Source organism: Mesocricetus auratus, unplaced genomic scaffold (assembly GCF_017639785.1).
Source record: "Mesocricetus auratus isolate SY011 unplaced genomic scaffold, BCM_Maur_2.0 Super-Scaffold_100001, whole genome shotgun sequence".
In the NCBI taxonomy this organism is placed as follows: Eukaryota; Metazoa; Chordata; class Mammalia; order Rodentia; family Cricetidae; genus Mesocricetus; species Mesocricetus auratus.
In genome coordinates this window covers 5502996-5525136 of record NW_024429187.1, presented here as the reverse complement: position 1 = coordinate 5525136, position 22141 = coordinate 5502996, and the positions used below count along the sequence as shown (strand labels likewise).

At 42.6% G+C, this 22141-nt stretch overlaps 2 protein-coding genes across 7 annotated transcripts; one reads left to right on the top strand and one right to left on the bottom strand.

Annotated features, from left to right (window-relative positions):
* Positions 1–225: 225 nt before the first annotated feature.
* CUNH12orf60 (chromosome unknown C12orf60 homolog) lies at positions 226–22010 on the bottom strand. Of its 4 annotated transcripts, none has more exons than XM_040743438.1 (3): positions 21391–22010; positions 10097–10240; positions 226–2908 (listed from the first exon to the last, which is right to left on the bottom strand). In XM_040743438.1, the coding sequence occupies exon 3, from the start codon at positions 2882–2884 to the stop codon at positions 2153–2155; it is 732 nt and encodes a 243-aa protein (XP_040599372.1). In that variant the 5' UTR covers positions 2885–2908; positions 10097–10240; positions 21391–22010; the 3' UTR covers positions 226–2152. The 4 variants fall into 4 exon arrangements, with proteins under 4 accessions (XP_040599372.1, XP_040599374.1, XP_040599373.1 ...); XM_040743440.1 differs by having other exon boundaries at positions 10097–10170; XM_040743439.1 differs by lacking the exon at positions 21391–22010 and adding an exon at positions 12390–12408.
* On the top strand, positions 13463–20311 carry Smco3 (single-pass membrane protein with coiled-coil domains 3). Of its 3 annotated transcripts, XM_040743442.1 has the most exons (3): positions 13463–13605; positions 13917–14093; positions 19094–20311. In XM_040743442.1, the coding sequence occupies exon 3, from the start codon at positions 19110–19112 to the stop codon at positions 19785–19787; it is 678 nt and encodes a 225-aa protein (XP_040599376.1). In that variant the 5' UTR covers positions 13463–13605; positions 13917–14093; positions 19094–19109; the 3' UTR covers positions 19788–20311. The 3 variants fall into 3 exon arrangements, with proteins under 3 accessions (XP_040599376.1, XP_005072951.1, XP_021084518.1); XM_005072894.4 differs by lacking the exon at positions 13917–14093 and having other exon boundaries at positions 13466–13605; XM_021228859.2 differs by lacking the exon at positions 13463–13605 and having other exon boundaries at positions 13615–14093.
* Positions 22011–22141: the final 131 nt, after the last annotated feature.

Sequence of the window (22141 nt, the reverse complement as noted above, 5' to 3'; positions counted from 1 at the left end):
GGCAGGCCTTCCTTTCCGGGACATCTTCTGCGAATGTCAAATGAGACTGTTAACTTTGTCTACAGTAAAGTCCCGGCATCTCCCTGCCTCTCTGAGGTCTACAGCTACAGCGAGTCAGGTCATGTGCCCTCAGGAATCACCTGTCACCTCATTTCGCTTCCTTGGAAATGTCTGCCCCCCAAAGTCCTGCATGTAAGTATTGCAAAGAATGAAGCATGACTCTTCTTATAATGTGCTTCTTTATTTAAACATTTTCAAATATTTCGATCATGTTTTTCTACTCCCCCAAACCCTTCCCAGATCCTACCCACCTAATTTCATGTGTTCTCTCTCTCCCTCTCTCAAAATTATCAAAGGCAGGAAAATCAAAACAAACAAACAAAACACCAATAAGACAAAAGTAAAAACAAAACAAAAAGCACCCAAAAGAACACAGTTTGTTCTGTGTTGGTCAACCCCCCTGGGCTTAGGGCCTGCCCTGGGGTGTGGTTGATGTACCCAGCATCAGCCCACTGGAGAAACTGATTTCCCTCCTCCGGCAGCTGTCAGTTACAAAGCTTCCGTCTCAGGCGGGACTCTGTGTCTGCTTCCTTTCAGCCCTCAGGCTGAAGAGCCACTTTCACACCCACGCTTGTCTCCCCTCACCCCACCACGTTTAAGTTTGTATTGAAAATGCTCTTTTAATAAACTTGGACTCTTCTTGGAGAATCTTGCATCCATGCTCTGGGGTGTGGCTTTCCTTCTGGGAACCTTTTTGTCTTAACCATCGATCTTTATCAAGCCCCACTCTGTTATACTGGCTAGTCCTAAAATTGTTTTCTGCATTGAAGCCACAAATACTAGTTTCATCCAACATGATGTCCCCTAAAATACTAGAGGAACCCTTTGGTCTGCTATGAGTGAGTGAATGGAGCTGTGTGTCCTTCTCTGTCTACCCTGACAAAACTACCTTTTTTTTTTTTAACTACTAGTATCCCCTTATCTTAGGACCTTAAAGGAAATAGGTGAGAACAAACTATGTACTCTGGTCCTATTCATGTAGACAAGAAAATTACATTACTGCCACTTGTTATTTTACTTAGTCTTAAGTAAATCATATAAGGAATATTTAGTGCTAATTAAGACACTACACATTATAGAAATTGTACTGAGGCCGGAGAGGGCTGAGAGAGGTCCAAGGAAAACCTGAACCAAACATTTGGCCTGAGGGAAGACTTTGACTCATGTAGACATGTTATAGATAGGACAGCATTGGCAGAAAAGCCCATACAAAAATGTGTGTAAAATTGGGGCCACTTCAAGAGGACCCAGGTTCAATCCCAGCAACCACATGGAAGTTCACAACTCAAGATACAGTAAATCCCACTCCCTTACACAGACATGCAACATGCAGACCAAACACCAATGCATATGTAAAAAAAAAGCCATGTGAGGAAGCTTGAACTATGCAATTGACTAGTACTAAGCATCAAGGGTCACAACCTTCCCAGCACAACACTACTGAGCAGTTAATGTCCGTCCCAGCTCTAGCCTCCTTCCTCTCCAGAAAGCATACCCTTTCTTAATGAATGTCTGTTTTTGCTATAGTACAGATTTCTCTGTCCAGATTTTTTTCTGGGATTCAGAAACCTGAAAATCCCAGCAAGGTGATCACCAGACTTCAATATTCTATATCAGTATGAATGACAAAGCATGGGTTGTATATTTCCTAGGAGTGAACAGTCATATCTCCTAATTATTATATGATAATGAACAGATTACAGTATGGAAATGAATAGATTATCATATGATAATGCCAACACTTACCTGGAGTATTGTAACTGGAGACAGACTTGTGAAAAGGAAAGATCAGTTGCTTTAATTATGGGTTAAGAGCAACAACAGATTTAGACTAATCCCAAGTGTAATACTGCCTTGGTCCTTACAGCAGGACGTTCTACTTAGTCACTGTATTCAAGCAGGCTTTCTTTGGTTGTCCCTTTTTATTGTAACAAGGCAGAGCTACAGGTAAGTGGTTTGTCGAGTGATGACTCCCTGCATTTAAGTTCTAACATACCTCACATAAGCATTAATGGAATGCACAAAGTACCACAAAATATTGGAAAATTCCAGTTGATTTCAGATAGGAAGGAACACATCTTCCATCGCACCTCTACTTGGCCCCAGCTTCCTTAAATGCGGAGATATCCCCTTCCATGGCCTTTATGGCTTTCTGAAGAACCTGTAAGGTTGGCTCCATAGCCTTGACAAACTGTTCCAACTCATCTGCAGCTACTTCTACCGGCTTGTTAGCATTCTCAGTTCTTAGGGCATCTTGCAGCTTCTTCAAGGCATCCTCTGGAGTGATTTTGGGACGTTCTGGACTCACGCTTTTCTCGGATGTGGTGGCACCTGGCTGCTCTTTGGTCTCTTCTCTATGGAAGTCACTTAACCGAAGACCCATGATGGGGAACTGCATCAGAAGTGAAAGAGAACTTTCCAGACTCCCAAGGATGTGACTACTGTTCATCACAGAGGCAACAGCTGGGTTCTGGATATTTTTGAGCATGTCTTTAGCTGTGTTCTGTGGACCCATGGTGGCACACTTCTCCACGGCAGAGGTCAGAGTGGTCACCACCTTGGAGCACAAAGGCTCCTTTTGCATTTGTTTGTGCTTTGCATCAGCCATCACCTGCATCTCTTTAAAATTCTTGATCATTTGTTCAAAGAAATCTTTAATGCAGCTGTCTTCTTTCAGATCCATCGGAAGGATCTGAGTCTTCATTGTGAGGTTAAACAGCTCAACAAACTTATTTATGAAGGATGCCAGATCTTGGATGTGGAAGAAGAATACTTTGGCAGCTTGCATCAGTCTCTCTTTGTCTTTTTCTGACTGGGAAGACATTTCTCCAGCCAAGAAATTGCAGCCCTGTTAGGCAAAGCAGAATTCAAATAAAAACTAAAATTAGAGTTGGCCACCAAGAAGAGACTTAAAAAGATGCTTTAAATACAAAGTCTTTACAAGGATGAAAAAGCTATCCAAAACTGAAGCAGACATGATTCTGGGCTTTAGTAGAAATAGTAACAGGAATAATTAAGAGGGTAGAATAGGAAAGTCTTGCTGAGTTTGTACCATGTACATGTTGGGTAGCTAACTGGGCATCAGCAGGCTTGGAGGCCATGGAAAATGAACCCTCCCTCTCATAATCAGCTTTGGATCCCATTTATAGTTTCCCTGGTAACACACTAATTTTACAAAGAGGGGAATATCACATTTGTCTTTTTTAGAATTGGAAATACTACAGAAGAGGGAGGAAGCATACAATTGCATCTTAAGATTCAAACTATTCTATGAAAGGAGGAGGGTGGGGTAGCAGGGCTTTGTAACAACAATTAAGAGAAAACTATTTCAAGTTGGACATAGTGGTGCATGCCTTTAATTCCAGCAGAGGCAGTAATTTCTTCCTGGTATGGTAGTTTGTAAATCTGATTTTTAACCTATCTTGAATTATTCTTTCTGTTTTGCTATATGACTTTGGGGCAAAGAATGAAATCTGAGCTCTACCTCTGGCCCTGAGCTACATGACATTCTAAACTGCCCATAAGAATATAAATTATATGGAACACCCATCTTCACTTGAGCTTGGGTCCTCCTGGGGACCCCTTCCCTGCCCATCACCCACTCCCTCAATCTCTATGCCGTTCCTGGCATCAAGTAGACCCGCCCATACAATTAGGATGTGAGTCCTTCCAGACCCCACCCTTGGCATGCCCAGCTTTAGGTGAGCTTGGGTCCTCCTGGGGACCCCTTCCCCACTCATCACCTGCTCCTGGCATCGAGAGGACCCGCCCACACAGGAAAGACCTCCTGGCTTCAGAGAGGAAGGAAGTGAGCCCTTCCAGGCCCCATCCCCACTCTCCCCATACCCATGCACCTAGCTTCAGGGAGACCAGTGGAGACAGAGAGACCCCACCTGCACCCACTGGAAGAAAGGATGGGAAGACGACAGTGTAAGAACACACTCAGCAATAGAAAGACCAATATGACTCCACACCAGCAAGACATGAAAAGCACAACATAGATGAAGCAGAAGAAACAGACCTTACAAATGATTTTATGAAGGTGATAGAGACCCTCAAAGAGGAAATGAGATAATCCCTTAAAGAAATAGAAGAAAAAACAAACAAAAATACATGAAATGGAGGAAAATAAGAACCAAAAATTCAAGAAATAAACAAATCTCTTAAAGAATATAAAGACAGCCAAGAAAAAAACAACCAAACAAATGAAGGAAATAACTCAACAATTGAAGGCTTGAAAGCTGAAATAGAAACAATAAGGAAAACACAAAATGAGGAGATGCTGGAAATAGAAGAGCTAGGTAAACAATCAGGAACTACAGATGTAAGTATCACCAATAGAATACAAGAAATGGAAGAGAGAATCTCAGGTGTTGAAGATGCATTAGAGGACATACAGTCACCAACCAAAGAAAATCTCGAGTCCAACAAATCCCTAACACAAAATATCCAGGAAATATGGGATACCATGAAGAAGCCAAATCTGGGAATAAGGTATACAAGAAAGTGAAGAAATACAGCTCAAAGGTACAGAAAACATATTCAACAAAATCATAGAAGAAAACTTCCCTAACCTAAAGAAGGATATGCCTATGAAAATACAAGAATCTTGCATACAGAACACCAAATAGGCTAGTCCAAAAAAAGAAGTTCCCTCACCACATAATAATCAAAATATCAAACATACATAATAAAGAAAAATATTAAGAGCAGCTAAAGAAAAAGGCCAAGTAACATATAAAGGCAGACCTATCTGAATTATACCCCACTTCTCAATGGAAACTATGAAAGCCAGAAGATCCTGGGCAGATGTCCAACAAACACTAAGGGAACAAGGATGCCAGCCCAGACTACTGTACCCAGCAAAGCTTTCAATTACCATAGATAGAGAAAACAAGATATTCCATGACAAAGTCAGATTTAAACAATACATATCCATGAATCCAGCACTACACAAAGTACTGAAAGGAAAACTTTAACCCAATGAAGATAACTACACTCATAAAGACATAGGCAATAGATAATCCCACCTTACCAAACACAAAAGAAAAAGGGAGGAAAACCTACACACAATAACACCACCACCAATCAATAAAAAAACAAGAATCAATAATCAATGGTCATTAATATCTCTCAATGTCAAGGGTCTCAATTTGCCTATAAAAAGACATAGACTAACAATGGATACGAAGACAGAACCCATCCTTCTGCTGCATACAAGAAACACATCTCAATGTCAAAGACAGATGTTACCTCAGAATAAAGGGCTGGGAAAATTTTTTCCAATCAAATGAACCCAAGAGACAAGCTGGTGTAGCAATCCTAGTATCTAACAAATTAGATTTCAAATTAAAATCAATCAAAAGAGATGAAGAAGGACATTTCATATTCATCACAGGAAAAGTCCATTAAACTGAAGTCTCAGGGCTGGAGAGGTGGCTCAGCGTTTAAGAGCACTGACTGCTCTTCCAGAGGTCCTGAGTTCAATTCCCAGCAACCACATGGTGGCTCACAACCACCTTGAATGAGCTCTGATGCCCTCTGCTGGCATGCAGGCAGACAATTGGATACATGATAAATAAATAAAATATTTTTAAAAAGACGAAGTCTCAATTCTGAACATCTATGCCCCAAATGCAAAGGCATCCACATTCGTGAAAGAAACATTGCTAAAGCTCAAATTGTACATAAAATCTTACACACTAGTAGTAGGAGACTTCAGCACTCTGCTCTCTCCACTAGACAGGATCTCCAGACAAAAACTTTGCAAAGAAACAAGAGAACTAACTGAAGTTATGACCCAACTGGGTTTAACAGACATCTGTGGAACATTCCATCCAAACACAAAAGAATATACCTTCTTCTCAGCGCCACATGGAAGCTTCTCTAAAATTGACCACATAATCAGAAACATAGCAAACTTCCACAGATACAAAAAAAAATTGGAATAACCCCCTGTATCCTATCAGACCACCATGCGTTAAAATTAGAATTCAACAACAACACAAAATGCAGAAACCCTACAAACTCATGGAAATTGAATAATACACAATTGCACCATCCCTGGGTCAAGGAAGAAATAAAAAAAAGAAATTAAAGATTTCTTGGAAGTCAGTGAAAATGAAGACACAACATACCACAACTTATGAGACATTCAGAAAGCAGCACTGAGAGGAAAGTTCATAGCACTAAGTGCCCACATGAAGCAACTGGAGAAAAGTCACACTAGAGAATTAATAGCACAACTGAAAGCTCTAGAACAAAAAGAAGCAAACTCATCCAAGAGGAATAGACACAAGGAAATAATCAAATTGAGGGCTGAAATCAATAAAGTAGAAACAAGGAAAACATTGCAAAGAATCAATGAAACAAAACTTGGTTCTTTGAGAAAATCAATAAGATAGACAAACCTTTATCAAAACTAACCAAAAGGCAGAGAGAGAGCATGCTAATTAACAAAATCAGAAATGAAAAGGGGGACATAATAAATAGACACTGAAGAAATCAAGAGAATCATCAGGGCATACTTTGAAAATCTGTACTCCACAAAATTCAAAAATTTAAAGGAAACGGACAATTTTCTTGATAGATATCACTTGGCAAAACTAAATCAAAAACAGATAAGCAATCTAAACAAACCTGTAACTTCTAATGAAATAGAAGCAATCATCAAAAATCTCCCAACCAAAAAAAGCCCAGGCCCAGATGGCTTCAGTGCAGAATTCTACCAGAAATTCAAAGAAGAGCTAATACCAATACTCCTCAAAGTGTTCCACCCAATAGAAGCAGGACTCTTTATGAGGCTACAATTACCTTGGTACCTAAGCCACACAAAAACACAATTAAGAAAGAGAACTACAGACCAATTTCCCTCATGAACATTGATACAAAAATACTCAATAAAATACTAACAAATCGAATCCAAGAACACATCAGAAAAATCATCCACCGTGATCACATAGGCTTCATCCCAGGGATGCAGGGATGGTTCAACATACGAAAATCTATCAAAATCCACCATATAAACAAACTACAAAGGAAAAACCACATGATCACCTCACTAGATGCTGAAAAAGCCTTTGACAAAATCCAACACTCCTTCACGATAAAGGTCTTAGAGAGATCAGGGATAACAGGAACATACCTGAACATAATAAAAGCAAAATGCAATAAACCAACAGCTAACATCAAACTAAATGGAGAGAATCTCAACGCAATCTCTCTAAAATCAGGAACAAGACAAGGCTGTCCACTCTCTCCATATCTCTTCAATATTGTACTTGAAGTTCTAGCAAGAGCAATAAGACAACAAAAAGAGATCAAGAGGATACAAATTGGAAAGAAAGAAGTCAAACTTTCACTATTTGCAGATGATATGATAGCTTACAAAGTGACTGGAAAAACTCTGCAAGGGAACTCCTACAGCTGATAAACACCTTCAGCAAAGTGGCAGGATACAAGGTTAACTCAAAAATGTCAGTAGCCTTATTATACATAGATGATAAATGGCTGAGAAAGAAATCAGAGAAACATCACTCTTTACAATAGCCACAAACAGCATTAAATATCTGGGGATAATGCTAACCAAACAAGTGAAAGACCTATATAGCAAGAACTTTGAGTCTCTAAAGAAAGAAATTAAAGATACCAGAAAATGGAAAGATCTCCCACGCTCTTTGATTGGTAGGATCAACATAATAAAAATGACAATCTTGCCAAAATCAATCTACAGATTCAATGCAATCCCCATCAAAATACTGGCACAATTATTCACAGACCTTGAAAGAACAATAATCAACCTTATATGGAAAAACAAAAGACCCAGGATAGCCAAAACAACCCTGTACAATAAAGGAACTTCCAGAGGCATCACCATCCCTGACTTCAAGCCCTATTATCGAGCTATTGTCCTGAAAACAGTCTGGTGTTGGCACAAAATTAGACAGGTAGACTAATGGAATCGAATTGAAAACCCTATTTTAACCCACACACCTATGAACAATTGATTTTTTACAAAGAAGCTAAAATTATACAATGGAAAAAAGAAAACATCTTCAACAAATGGTGATGGCATAACTGGATGCTGGCATGCAGAAGACTGCAGATAGATCTATGTCTATTGCCATGCACAAAACTTATGTCCAAATGAATCAAAGACCTCAACATAAATCCAGCCACACTGAAACATTTAGAAGAGAAAGTGGGAGTTACCCTTGAACTAATTGATACAGGAGACTGCTTCCTGAACATAACACCAGTGGCACAGGCACTGACATCCACAATTAACAAATGGGACCTCCTGAAACTAAGAAGCTTCTGTAAGGCAAAGGACACAGTCAACAAGACAAAAAAGGCAGCCCACAGAATGGGAAAAGATGTCACTAACCCCATATCTGACAGAGGGCTGATCTCCAAAATTTACAAAGAACTCAAGAAGCAAGTCTCCAAAACACCAAAGGATTCAATTAAAACTTGAGGTACAGAATTAAATAGAGAATTCTCAATAGAGGAGTCTAAAATGACTGAGAGACACTTGAGAAAGTGCTCAACATCCTTAGCCATCAGGGAAATGCAAATTACAACAACTCTGAGTTACCATCTTACTCCTCTCAGAATGACTAAAATCAAAAACACTAATGACAATTTATGCTGGAGAGGATTTGGAGAAAGGGGAACACTCCTCCACTGCTGGTGGGAGTGCCAACTCATACACCCACTTTGGAAATCAGTATGGAGATTCCTCAGAAAAATGGGACTAAGTCTACCATAAGACCCACCAATTCCACTCTTAGGCATATATCCAAAAGATGCAAATTCATACAACAAGAACATCTGTTCCACTATGTTCATAGTAGCATTATTTGTAATAGCCAGAACTTGGAACCAACATAGATGCCCCTCAACTGAAGAGTGGATAGAGAAAATGTGGTACATTTACACAATGGAGTACTACTCAGCAGAAAAAAAAACAATGGAATCTTGAAATTTGCAGGCAAATGGACAGCACTAGAAGAAACCATCCTGACTGAAGTAACCCAGTCACAAAAAGACAAATACGGATTTTGGAAATGGATCAGGGGAGTGCCAGCCTACAGCTCCACTGACATGGGGAACAGGAAAGAACCTAAGAGAGATATGCATGGTACCCCAGAGATGAAGAATGAGCCATGATCTCCTGAGCAGATTGGGAGCAGGGTGGGGGACAGGAGCAGGAGCGGGGGGGAAAAAGAGAGAGGGAGAAGAGGAAGAAAGAGGAGGTAATGGGGGAGCAAGAAGATTGAGTTGGGGGAAGAATAGGGGAGAACAGGATGAGAATAATAGAGGGAGTCATTATACGTTTGAAGAGAGATCTGGCACCAGTGAGATCTCTAGTGATCTACAAGGATGACAACAACTGGCAAACTAAGCAATAGTGGAGAGAGTATCTTAAATGCCCATCCCTGATAATGAGTTTGACAATTACTTTATATGCCATCCTAGAACCTTCATTCAGTGACTGATGGAAGCAGAGGCTAACACCCACAGCTAAACACTGAACTGAACCCCTGGAACCCAGTGACAGAGAGGGAGGAGTGATGAGCAAATGGGTAAAGAATGGGCTGGTGAAACCAGCAGAAACAGCTGACCTGAACAAGAGGGACCTCTTGGACCCCAGACTGACAGAATGGGAATGATCCAGGCCCCCTGAATGTGAGTGTCAGTGAGGAGGCCTGGACCACCTATGGGGCCCTAGGCAGTGGATCAGTGTTTATCCCTGGCATACAATGGACTTTGTGTGTCCATAACACAGAGAGGGATGCTCTGTCAGCCTGGACTCTTGGGGGAGGGCCAGGACCCTGCCCTGAACAAAACAATGGGCTCTGGAGATCCCCTGTGTAGAAGGGAGTGGGGATAGAGTGAGAAGCTGGGGGGGGGGCGGATGGTGGAGGGGTGCAGGAGGAGGGGAGGGAGCTGGGATTGACACGTGAAGCAAGCTTTTTTTCTAAAAAATGTAATAAAATATAATGAAAAAATAATATAAATTATAAAGACGTACTATTGTCCTTTCCTTAAGGAGTTGATCCAGTTGAGTTTATTGATCACTGGTGACCTCAGTTTGATCCCGGGTCTCTGGTGGAAGGAGAGAAGGGACCCCTGAGAGGTCTCCCATGTGCACCTATAGCGAGTGCATGCCTCCACACTACCAACAATGAAAATAACGGTGAAAATAAAAATCACCTTTTAAAATGAGAAAGTTGTGAAAGGAATATTTGGTATTTATTGATAATATATGCTACTATAAGGTTTGCAGACCTTTATTATCAAACCTGAGTTGTACCTCAGAATGTGTAACTTTTCTTTTCCTACTTTCTCTTCCCTTGTTCTGAATACTGACAACAAACCCTAGTCCTGCTTGCCTTGACACTCCAGTCCCTCCCTCCCTCCCTCCCTCCCTCCCACCCTCCCTCCCTCCCTCTCCCTCCACTCCCCCTCCCAATACAAATGCTCACAAACTTATTTCTAACTCAAAAGCGGGATTCTCTCTCTTCTTCCTACCCATCTTCCCTATCTTAGCTCCTTCCTGTTGATGTGGTGCAATTTCTGGGACAGAGGACTTGTCTTAGCTCTGTGGACAGGCTGTCAGTGTGGAGATGTCACAGAAGCAGGAGCTCCAGACAAGCAGAGCACAAGCTTGTACTCAGTTCACTCTCTCCACTCTTACACAGTCCAGGATCTAGGGCATGGTGCCACTCACAGTGGGTCTTCCCTCCTTTGTATCTCTGGTGATCCTAGATTCTGCCAAGTTGACAGCATTCAACACAACATCCCTTCTCCTGGAAGCTGTCAAGATTTACAACTTGTCCTCTCTCCTCTCTCTCTCTCTCTCTCTCTCTCTCTCTCTCTCTCTCTCTCTCTCTCTAATTAAATTGTTCTCAACTTTTCTTCTGGCTTCCTTTTTTAAATTATTTTATCTCTGAGACTAAGAAGCCACAAAACAGTCCCACCACACTCTTTGGTAACATACACAATCAACTATCATGTAGTGTCCCAAATACAAATTCACTTGGAGCTGGAGGGCAGAACCCCACAGGAGCCCCAACAGTCCAGAGACTATCAGTCTATGCCACCTCTTTCCTCTTCATTCCTGTCTGGCTTACAGTGCCTTGTGGGTGTGCCGGATAGTGTGCCTAGATCCCCTCCCCTGCCATGCAGGACAAGGACAATGCAACACAGAGACCAGTGGGTACTACACAAGTCCTTTGATTAGACCAGGAGGTAACTCCCAGACAAGTCCTGCACTTAAGGCAGAACGTGACTGATCTACAGTTGCTGAGTCAAACCATAACAAGCCTGCAAGATGCACGAATTTGCAGTCCTGATGGGGACTCATGCATCATTGGTAATGTGGAGCTGCCCAACCACTACCAGCCAGGGGCAACCATGTAGGTAAACAAGATGGTGGTACCCACATGGGCATAGGCATGGTGGTGCTAATGATGATAACGATGCTTATGTGGCTGTCTCGGATCTACACTTCATGCAGCCACTGGCTCCTGTAGGACCATCATACTCTCTCTCTCTCTCTATATATATATATATCTGGATCTACACTTCATGCAGCCACTGGCTCCTCTAGGACCATCATACTCTCTCTCTCTCTCTCTATATATATATATATATATATATATATATATATATATATATATCTGGATCTACACTTCATGCAGCCACTGGCTCCTCTAGGACCATCATACTCTCTCTCTCTCTCTCTCTCTCTCTATATATATATATATATATATATATATATATATATATATCTGGATCTACACTTTATCCAGCCACTGGCTCCTCTAGGATCATCATACTCCATGTTTACCTACACAAACATCTGCTCACCCATCCCTACACTCTTACCTTCCTCATTTCCTCCCTTTTTACTTCTTGCACCTTCCTGAAGTCCCACTAGGACAATGGAAACAGCAGACCAGACATCACAGGCTTGGACACAGAGACTGCCATAGCTGTGATGGCAACTACTGCCTGTGTCTTCACACTCAAGACAATCTCCCCACAGACCAGCAGGGTCCCCACACCTGAATGCTTATCTTACCTATCCTAAAGGGCCAATCCCTTCTGTGAGTGGGGCTTTGAAATATGGGGCACAGATGCCAAAAAGCAAGATGTGGCAGAAGGGGCAGTCTGGGGGCAGGGTCAAGCTGAATACTGTCCAGAGTCTAAATGCCTGAGACCTTACTGGGCAACAAGGAACACCAGCATGCTGTGTGTTGGGGAGGGAGGGGCCTCTCCCTTTCAAGTCTCCTGGTTAAGTTTGTTCTGTGCTTTCTTACCTTGGCACTGACTCCCTTCTCTTTCATCACACTCTAATGCTATCATCAAGGCCTCTCAATCCAGTCCCTTGAGTAATAACACTTTTCCTTGGGCATGAGGTCCGAAGTAGTGTGGGAAGTACTGCCCACCTTCAATTTTAGCCTACAAATACAACGTCAATAGGCACACTGGGTTAGAGAGATGCTCAGTGCTTAAGAGCATCAGGTGCTCTTCCAAAGGATCTGGGTTCAGTTAGCAGTACCTACATGGCAGTTTATATCTGCCCGTAACTCCACTCCCATGGGGTCCAATGCCCTCTTCTGACCTCTGCTGCCTCCTGCACACGCTGTGCTCATGAACACACAGGCTCGCATGTACACACATATACGTAAAATAAAAAAAGAATGTTGAGAACTGATATGAGAAGAAATACTATTCCCCAGGAATGAGCCACCTGACTATCCAATACCAATTGTTACGGACTGAAATCATATACATACAAGCAACACTAAATGGAGTAGCAGGTTGTATTTATATATTTAGAGGTGTGTGTGTGTGTACATGTAGCAATTGCAGCCCAAGAAACAGAAGCCATGATTTCAAGAGGGATCAAAGGGGACTGCAAGGGAGGGAGTACAGGGAGGGAAGGGACATCCAGTCACTGAATCTTCAGGACCAGTGTACCTCTGTTAAGAAGATATCAAGTGACGAAGAGCAGAACTCCTAGCCCGGAGAATACAAGCTCCTGTATACATTTTTGGATGTATCTGGTTTTGTACGTCCTGAGAATCTGAACAAAGACACCAGCAACAAACAAAAAGGCTTAAATGCAGCAGAAGTCAAAGAAAATAGATCAGGAAGAGTTGATAAGATGGACTCTCAGAGCTACAACCAAAGAGTCATCATCTCTACTGAACTGGTTTTGTAGCAATGTTTAATAAAAAGAAAAACTCACTAAAGAACAGAAAATAGACAAGCAAATTCTGCCAATTTATTAATCTCTCAAATTACATTGCTTATGACATCAGCAGATTGTATTGTAGGAAACTGAAGGATTCTAGGAACTAAGCCAGGCAGATGTGGCTATAAACCAGACAGGCATAGGGACCCAGCAGAGACTAGCAAAGCCTGAAGTCATCACATTCCACCAGAAGCTTCCAGATGAAACCACATGGAAAAGCCCTTCAACAATACTCCAAAACAACAGAGGTTCACAGACTCAGGAACGCCAACAAGGTAAGGGACACGGAAAGTCCTACGAGCATTATAACCCTGAGTGCCAAGGGTGAAGGGCTCTGGAATATGCCAGTTGTGAGCAGCCACACACAGGGCCAGCTTTGTTTTGAGAGGCTCATAGGGCATGCATTGGCGATTACATCCTTGAAGACACCAGGGAAGGCAGACTTTTACCGAAAGAAGAGTGAGGCTCTGAGGGAGAGAAGCAAAGAAGACACTAGTTTCAGGGCGGCTGGGGATGTCATCCACATGTGTGAAAGTGTGTTGCTTGGGTGGATGATGATAGGTACTTTCTATGTCACGGATATCAGAGTCACAACCCGGATTTGAAAGAATGAAGGTGAGCTCTTGCTTTAGCTAATGCACAGCACTTGCTTGTCCTCCACGAGGTCAACCGCACTAAGATACACCATGTGCCTCTGAACAGCCTTTGACGGGGAAGAGCACCATTTTCTCAGAAATGTCTCAAGTGCACAATGGAACCTTTGGTAAGTGGAATGGGTAAACTTGATAGCCTGCTTTCTGCATGAAATCACTAGTGAATTTTGTTCAAGGTATTTCTCAGAGGAATTGGTATCAGAAAAGTATCATCGCATCACAATGAACTTAAAAATTGAACACCAGGGCTTTGATTTGAAGGGAGGTTCAGGACTAGAGAGCAGCTGCTCTTTCCTTCTGCAAGGCTCTGGCCTTATTTTTATGTTGTCTCCACTCACAAGTGGACAGTGAGGAGCTGGGACAGCAGTGCATACTGAGAAAACACTAGTAACAACATTGGAGCCTTGGCCCTACCTCCTGTCTGTCTGTGTGTGTGTGTGTGTGTGTGTGTGTGTGAGAGAGAGAGAGAGAGAGAGAGGAGAGAGAGAGAGAGAGAGAGAGAGGGGGGGGCACGATGTAACACATAATTACTATGGACAAAGTCCAGATCTACACAGCGGTGATTGCGCTGGCATAATGAGTTTGCATGTACTATCCTTCAACCTTCAAGCCAGCTGTAGAAAGACAGAACAAGGCCCATCTTATTTTTTCTATGACCCTGCCCTACTATTTCTTCCAGTTTAGTGACAAATAAACCCAGGGGTCTTATCACTTCATCTTAAATGTCCTAAATGTATTCCTAAAGGGAGAACTCTTTCTGAAATGTATCCTATGTCCTCCAAGTCAATACCATTTCAAAAAGACCACCTTGGGGAGAGATCAGTATCATGGCATAAAAATTTACTTTGGGTGTCAGCATAAAAGCTTCAGAAATGCAATTTGAATATGTATCAAAGGCAATAAAAAATTAGGATCAATAAGATGAAAAGCAAAAGTGTGTGTTTCCAAGCCTGACAGCCTGAGTTTGACCCCAGAACCTACGAGGTGGAAGGAGAGGATTGACTTTTACTTCCGCGTGAAAATAATTCCTAGTATGTCATTTTCCTACCTATTTTTTTAAAGATTTATTTATTACATATACAGTGTTCTGTCTACATGCCAGAAGAGGGCACCAGATCTCATTACAGATGGTTGTGAGCCACCATGTGGTTGCTGGGAATTGAACTCAGGACCTCTGGAAGAGCAGTCAGTGCTCCTAACCTCTGAGCCATCTCTCCAGCCCTTTCTACCTATTTATTACAAGAAAATAACACAGCTGATGGAGGAAAAATAAACTATCCATATAAACATTACAAGTGACATAATTTGAGATTTAATGAATTACGATAAAGATTTGGAATAGTTTATGTAGTAAAGTGCTTATAAAATTAGAAGTATAGGAAAATGAGCTAAAATAGGAATTTTATTATTACTACAATTTTACTGTTACTATAACTTTGTAAAGATTCTTATGCCCATAGATAATTTTTAGAAATAACAAAGATTGCAGATATCTTTTTTGTATAAAAGTTCATAGATTAGCATAATGGTTTTATATGTAAAATATTCTATCAGTTACTATTTTTAATTTCTCAGCATTATAATCTGGGCATCTAACAAAACACAAATCATATGAGGCTTTCTCTGTGAAGTTTACTACAGTCAGTGCCCTTAATCTTAATTTCTCTCTTTAAATTCTTGTAGCTCCTGGCAGACAATGTACTGGCATTGTTCATAAAGTACCCTAAAAAGTTTTATTTGAAAATGTGTCAGCAAGAAGCGACAGAACAGTGAGGGAGGGGTGAATAAGTGGAGTGGCATCTTGTTCCTCCAACAGACTTGAGGTACATGCCTTAGGGTGTGGCTTCAGTGTGCGGACATGATCCCTTTTATAAGAGGGGCCTTGATCTCTCTCTTGGGTGGTGGTCTGAGCATCCTGCCTGGCAGTGTCGTGTGCCTCCAAGGGCAGAAGACGGCTATTTATTCACTCCCCAAATAAATATCTAAGAGTGAAGCATAATGAGATGTATGTATAAAATGTCATAATGAAGACCATTACTTTGAATGCTAACTTTAAATTTTAATTTAAATTGGTATTTTAAAGCACAATAAATCTGGAGTGGTGGCTCATGCCTTTAATCCTACCACATAGAAGGCAAAAACAAGAGGATCTCTACGAGTTCAAAGCCAACCTGGCTTACATCAAGAGTTCCATGCCAGCCAGAGATATTAAAACTAATAAAAACCCTGACAGTTAGAACCCTTTCTCTTGTAATGTGGTTCTTTTCCAGCAAAACTAAACCACTTGCATATCATGAAATTAACTCTTTCATATTTCTGCCCCACCCTGTCCCCTTTTAGACAGTCTCAGATAACCCAGGTTGGCCTTGAACTCACTGTAATTGAGTCTGCCCTTGAACTCCTGATCCTCCTGCCCCTGCCTTTTAAATTCTATGATTTTAGTTAGCTATGCACACCTACTCTTGGACTCAAAATCCTGTTTTTACCACCAAACACTCACATCAAACAAAATCTTACCCCCTACAGCTCAAATGGAGACCAAGCAAAGCAAAATTGCATCAGCAAAGGCTGGGAGTAGATGGGACTCCCAGGAGCCACGAGCTCCACCTGCTGGCTAGCAAGTCCCCAGCAGGCTGCTGCAGGACTCTTCACAACTTGACTACTTGGGGTGACATCAGGCTGTAGAACTGGAGAGTGACTCCCCAAACATAACTTTTTCACTGGCAGGAAGCACTGGCTATGTGATAACTAAGATTTTATGAAAGTCCAAATCTGCCATACAGAGGTGTATGTGTGTGAACTGTGTCCAACTCACCTCTGAGGAGTCTACAGGCATTTCAAAATGTAATAAAAGTGTCAAAAATGTAATTAAGTGTTAGCAAATCTATGGCCCAGAATGCCTCTTGGGCATAGCAGCGTGTCATCGGTGGGCATCAGTGACCTTTAAGACGTTCGACTGATTGCAGGGCTTCTGTTCTGCCGAGTAGAGCAATCAGATTGCGATTTGGAAGCAAACAGTTGAAAACCAGACCGGAAGCACAACACAGTACAACTCTCAGTCCTCCATGCAGCGCCGAGTCTCCCCTTAACTATCAAATGCACATGTAAAGGGACAATTCAAAGGCCCATGAGTGTGACTCTCCCTGAGTGACCCGCTGTCTCCACCTGGGGCAATGTTAAAACAGAGTAATAAAAGGTGTGACTTGTTTAAAAATCGACTTCACACAAGTCAAACGCAAATCTTGTATAACCATTTTTTTCAATTTGACATCGTAGTTATAAATGTCTTCACTTGCTAATCTGATTAGAAATGCCAAGAAAGCAGGGCATCACCAACTGTTTCTTCTTTGTGTGTCAGAGTCAAAGAAAAGCGCTCTTGTAAATTGTGCCAAACACAAACTACAAAAGCAGTTCAAAGATGTTAACCAGCTTCAGTTTCAGTGTTAGGATAGACAACATCACATTCTTTTAAGTGTGTTCTGAAGCACTGGACACAAGGTAATTGTTCTTTAAACAGAAAAGGATGGAAGCAAGAAGAAACAAGATGGGAATACAGGTTGGTCAGGTCATTTACTTATCTTGTAAAACAGAAACAGGAAGACAGACTTATAACACAGACAGCAGAGAAATGATTGTTTGGTAAACCTCATATACAGTGTGTGTGTGTGTGTGTGTGTGTGTGTGTGTGTGTGTGTGTGTGTGTGTTAGAGAGATGGCTCTGAGGTTAAGAGCACTGGATGCTCTTTCCAAAGGACCCAGCTCAGTTACCAGCACCCACACAGAGGTTCATAACTGTCTCTAACTAAGTTCTAAGGGAACCAGTGTCTTCTTCTGGCCTTAGAGGGCACTAGGCACACACAGGATGCACAGACATACATATATGCAGGCAAAACACTCACGCCTGAAAATAAAAATAATTATAAAACTAACCATTGCAGAGTTTAACAGGAAAGTCAAAGTGCTGGCCGGGCACACAGAAAGATGATTTAAAGTGTGCACATACAGTAGTTCTCTCTTTTTCTGTGCTCAGTTTTTCAGTAAAATAAATGCAGAAAAGTATGGTTGTTTCCTCTCAAGAAGTCCTGTCCCAGTTAGCTCTACTATTTCCAGTGTGCTTTTGCTACTTCCCAAGGCTTTTGTGAGATGCTGTTAGCCTCTTCTGGATACTCAATCTAGCCTCTTTTTTTGTTGTTGTTGTTTTGTTTTTTTGTTTGTTTTTTTGAGACAGGGTTTCTCTGTATCGTTTTGGAGGCTGTCCTGGAACTTGCTCTGTAGACCAGGCTGGCCTCAAACTCATAGAGATCTGCCTGCCTCTGCCTCCCAAGAGACCTTTAATCCAGGACTTTTTTAGGATTCTAGTATCACATGGGTGTTGTTTTTGGGTAGTCTTTGCTTTAAAAGCAATATGCCCATAGAGATATAAAACATTGTATTCCCCTTTTTAAAATTTTAAAACTATTTATTGGGGAGGGGTGAGGTAGTGATGGGTGAGCATGTGAATGCCACCTTAGGTGTGTAACTCAAAGGACATCTTACAAGAGTCAGATCTCTCACTATCATGTGGGTCCCAGGGACCAAACTCAGGTTTTCAGGTTTGTAAAGCAAGCACTGGTGCCAACGAAGCCATCTCGCCAACCCTGGTGTGGAATATTCTAAATTATCAAACACATGCATACTAGATTTATATCAGGGTTGCTGTAAACCAGAGATCTTTATACTACTAACCTGAGAAATATACCTGGTAGACACATTTAGAGCAGTGGCTAGGGACTGGAGGGAGAAGTAATGGTCGTCCGGAGCTAACCCCTGACGGTGAGGACTTAACTCAGTTTGTGGAATGCTTGTGCTGAATTCATCAAGCTCTGGGTTTGGTCCCCAGCACCGAATACACCAGGCGGGGAGGGGGGGGGCACAGGCCTGTAATCAGCTCATGGGAGGCTAGGCTGGAAGGTCAGAATTCAGACCTACTGTGGGCTACATGAGATCCTGTCTCAAACAAACACATCAACCCTGATGAGTTCTCAGAGAAAGCCTTTAGCTGTGGCTACTTTGAAGGCCTCCTGAGTAGAGTCATCAGGTACTCTGTGACAATTTCCTTTTGATTTTTCAGACACTGTAGCTGAAATATGGCTCAGAGTGACTTCCTCTACCCAGAAAACCCAAGGAGGCGGCAGGAAGTGAACCGCCTTCACCAGCAGCTCCTGGACTGTTTGTCTGACAGCTTCCAGGTCACCAACAAGCTGACAGGGGTTCTGAACACCCACTTGGGCTGTAGGCTGGCCTTCATTGAAATGAAAAGAGATGGGACCATCAAAGAAAACTGTGACATCATCATCCAAGCCGTGATGAAAATCCAAGAGGAACTACAAAAGGTGGACACAGCACTGAAAGACAGACTGGAGCCAACCCTTTACAGGAGGCTCCAGGACATCAAGGAAAGGGAGACCGAGAAGATCGCCATTGTGCAAAGGGTCATTTCTGTCATCCTGGGGGAGGCAACATCCGCAGCCAGTGCCGTGGCTGTTAAACTCGTGGGCTCCGACGTCACAAGCGGCATAATGAACAAGCTGGTCACTGTGCTAGCTCGCATCGGGACTTCTCTCCTTGGCAGCATTGGCGTTGCTGTGCTTGGCCTTGGCATAGATATAATCATTCATGCCATCTTGGGAGCAGTGGAGAGGACACAGCTTCAAGCAGCCATCAAAAGTTATGAGAAGCATCTGGTGGAGTTCAAGGCAGCCTCAGAAAGGTACCACGACGCCATCACTGAAGTCACCAGGGCCGTGAAGTGCCAGATAAGATGAAGTCTCGAGTCCACCACTGGGATAGCTCTGTGCTTCTTTCTTTAGTTTCCTGCCATATGCCTCTGATGCGGACAGGGACACGGTAAAAGATATGGAATGCTTGGGCTCTGTGACCCTCAGTTGTACTGGACCCTCGAGGGATAAGTTTCTGTCTGGAGTTTTCTTCCCCTGCTGTCATAACCATGTCGTAGAAAGACATCACAGAGCAGCAGGTACAGAATTGTTTTCTTGTTCCCAATCAATGTCCTCAAACATCCTGTATAAATGCAGAGACCATTCCTATTGCTTGTTTCAAGCATCACTTAATTCGGACATACACCTATGGCCTTCAAATGAACCAGAAATACTTCCATATTTTTACCGCTAAGTAAAATCCAATTGTCTGTAAACTGGAAATGACTGGTAACAACAACATTTTCTTCAAGAATAAAAGGAGGCAATGGATCTGTGAGCTTCTACTAATTACTAAGTGTGAATGGGTGGATTTGGAAAAGGATAAAATAAAACTTGTTTCTATAATGCAATTAACATTGACCAAATGTTGTCTATCACTTCAGCAGTAGAACACTCTGGAACATTAAAAAACACACACACACACACACACACACGCACGCGCGCGCGCACACACACACACACACGCACGCGCGCGCGCACACACACACACACACGCACGCACGCACGCACACACACACGCACACACGCACGCACGCACGCACACACACACACACACGCACACACGCACACACGCACGCACGCACGCACACACGCAATAAACCCCAGATGTCCATGCATAGAACATATCCGGGTGAGGAAGAAGAGTGTACCTTTTAGGAATTTGTTATTTACTATCCAATTCCAGAGGCTAATGGAGACCTATGGATACAACTTAATTTCTGTAGATACAGCATTTGTTTTCTAAATCCTTCAACTAACAACTCCCATTGAGCCATTTTCAGGGTCTACTTTGAAAATTAATATACTGTTAATGCTGAAATAAAATACTCTGTATCTCTCAAAAATCTCTTACAAGTAGATGAAAATTTTTAACTGGCCATATGACTTTCAAATATATTTTTTTCTGCGTTATCACTGCTTTTATAAATTAGTTTCAACTTACCACAATTTGGGTCACCTTCAGGGTTTTTCGTTATTATTATTACCTGGTTTGTAAGTTTTGAACGACCAGATCTTGCTATTGCTGACACAGAGTAATCAAATTTAGTAGGCCACCAAGCGTTTAATAAGACACCCAGGCACGGTGGCTCATGCCTGTAACTTCATCAGTCAAGACAACGAGGCAGAAGGATGGGGAGGTGGAGGTCTACTTACTGAATACGCAAGTCTGGGCTTCACACGGATCCTATCTCGAAATTTAGTTTTTCTTTCTACTACAGCAAAGCTTAGCCTAAGTATGCGACTTGATATTACTGTTCGGGGACACACCCAAAACATTCTAGACATTAACATACATCTCTATCAATAAGTTATGAAATACCTGGTACCAAAAATTCCCTTACAACCCTCTTCTGTGAAGGATACTCAGGTGAAGCTGAAAAAAACCACCAAGCGAGCGCTTTACCAAGATTTCATTTTCAATGCTTACCTTTAAGGGGGGAAAGGGTGGGGAGGAGTCTTAAGGAACGGGGGTGTGGGAGGGAAGGAAAAGACGAAGATGAGAAAGAATTCCGAGTGTGTAATGACATCATAAAGGACTCCGGGCTGATGAAAAAACGGATCGGAAGGGGAGCGTTATGTGCCAACTCCTCTGGAAAAATCTAAAGCGCAACCCTGCTTCTCTTTTAAACTATCTCTCTCTCTCTCTCTCTCTCTCTCTGTGTGTGTGTGTGTGTGTGTGTGTATTGTAACTTCGTGAGTTTCGCTAGGAAATGACTTTTTCGCTCAGGTCTACACACTGTGGGTGTTCGGGGCCCCTGCTGGCGCCCGCTGAGCACTTTAAACTCGGCGCCAGTGTCACTGGGGATCTCGTCTTCACACGGAGGCAATCGCTGAGGCCAGCACCCCTGACACCCAACACAACCTGTGGCAAAAAACCAACGCACGACCCTGCCCGGCGGACGCGCCGCTACCCGGCGTCTCAACGCAACGAGCTTCCGGGAACGACGTCAGAATTCCGAGCGGTAAAGCAATCGGCCAATCAAAGAGCGGCTCCCTCCTTTTCTTCTTACGGGGCGACAAACGTGTCAATCTACAATGCTCCAGAGCGAGGCGGGTTCTTGGCCGACAGCCAACCAATCGGATGTGGGGTTGAGAGCGGAAGCAACTCTGGCCCCGACGTTATTGTGTCCTCTCGATGGTCCCGGGCCTCGGCAACGCGGGGAGAGCGTCGGCCGCGG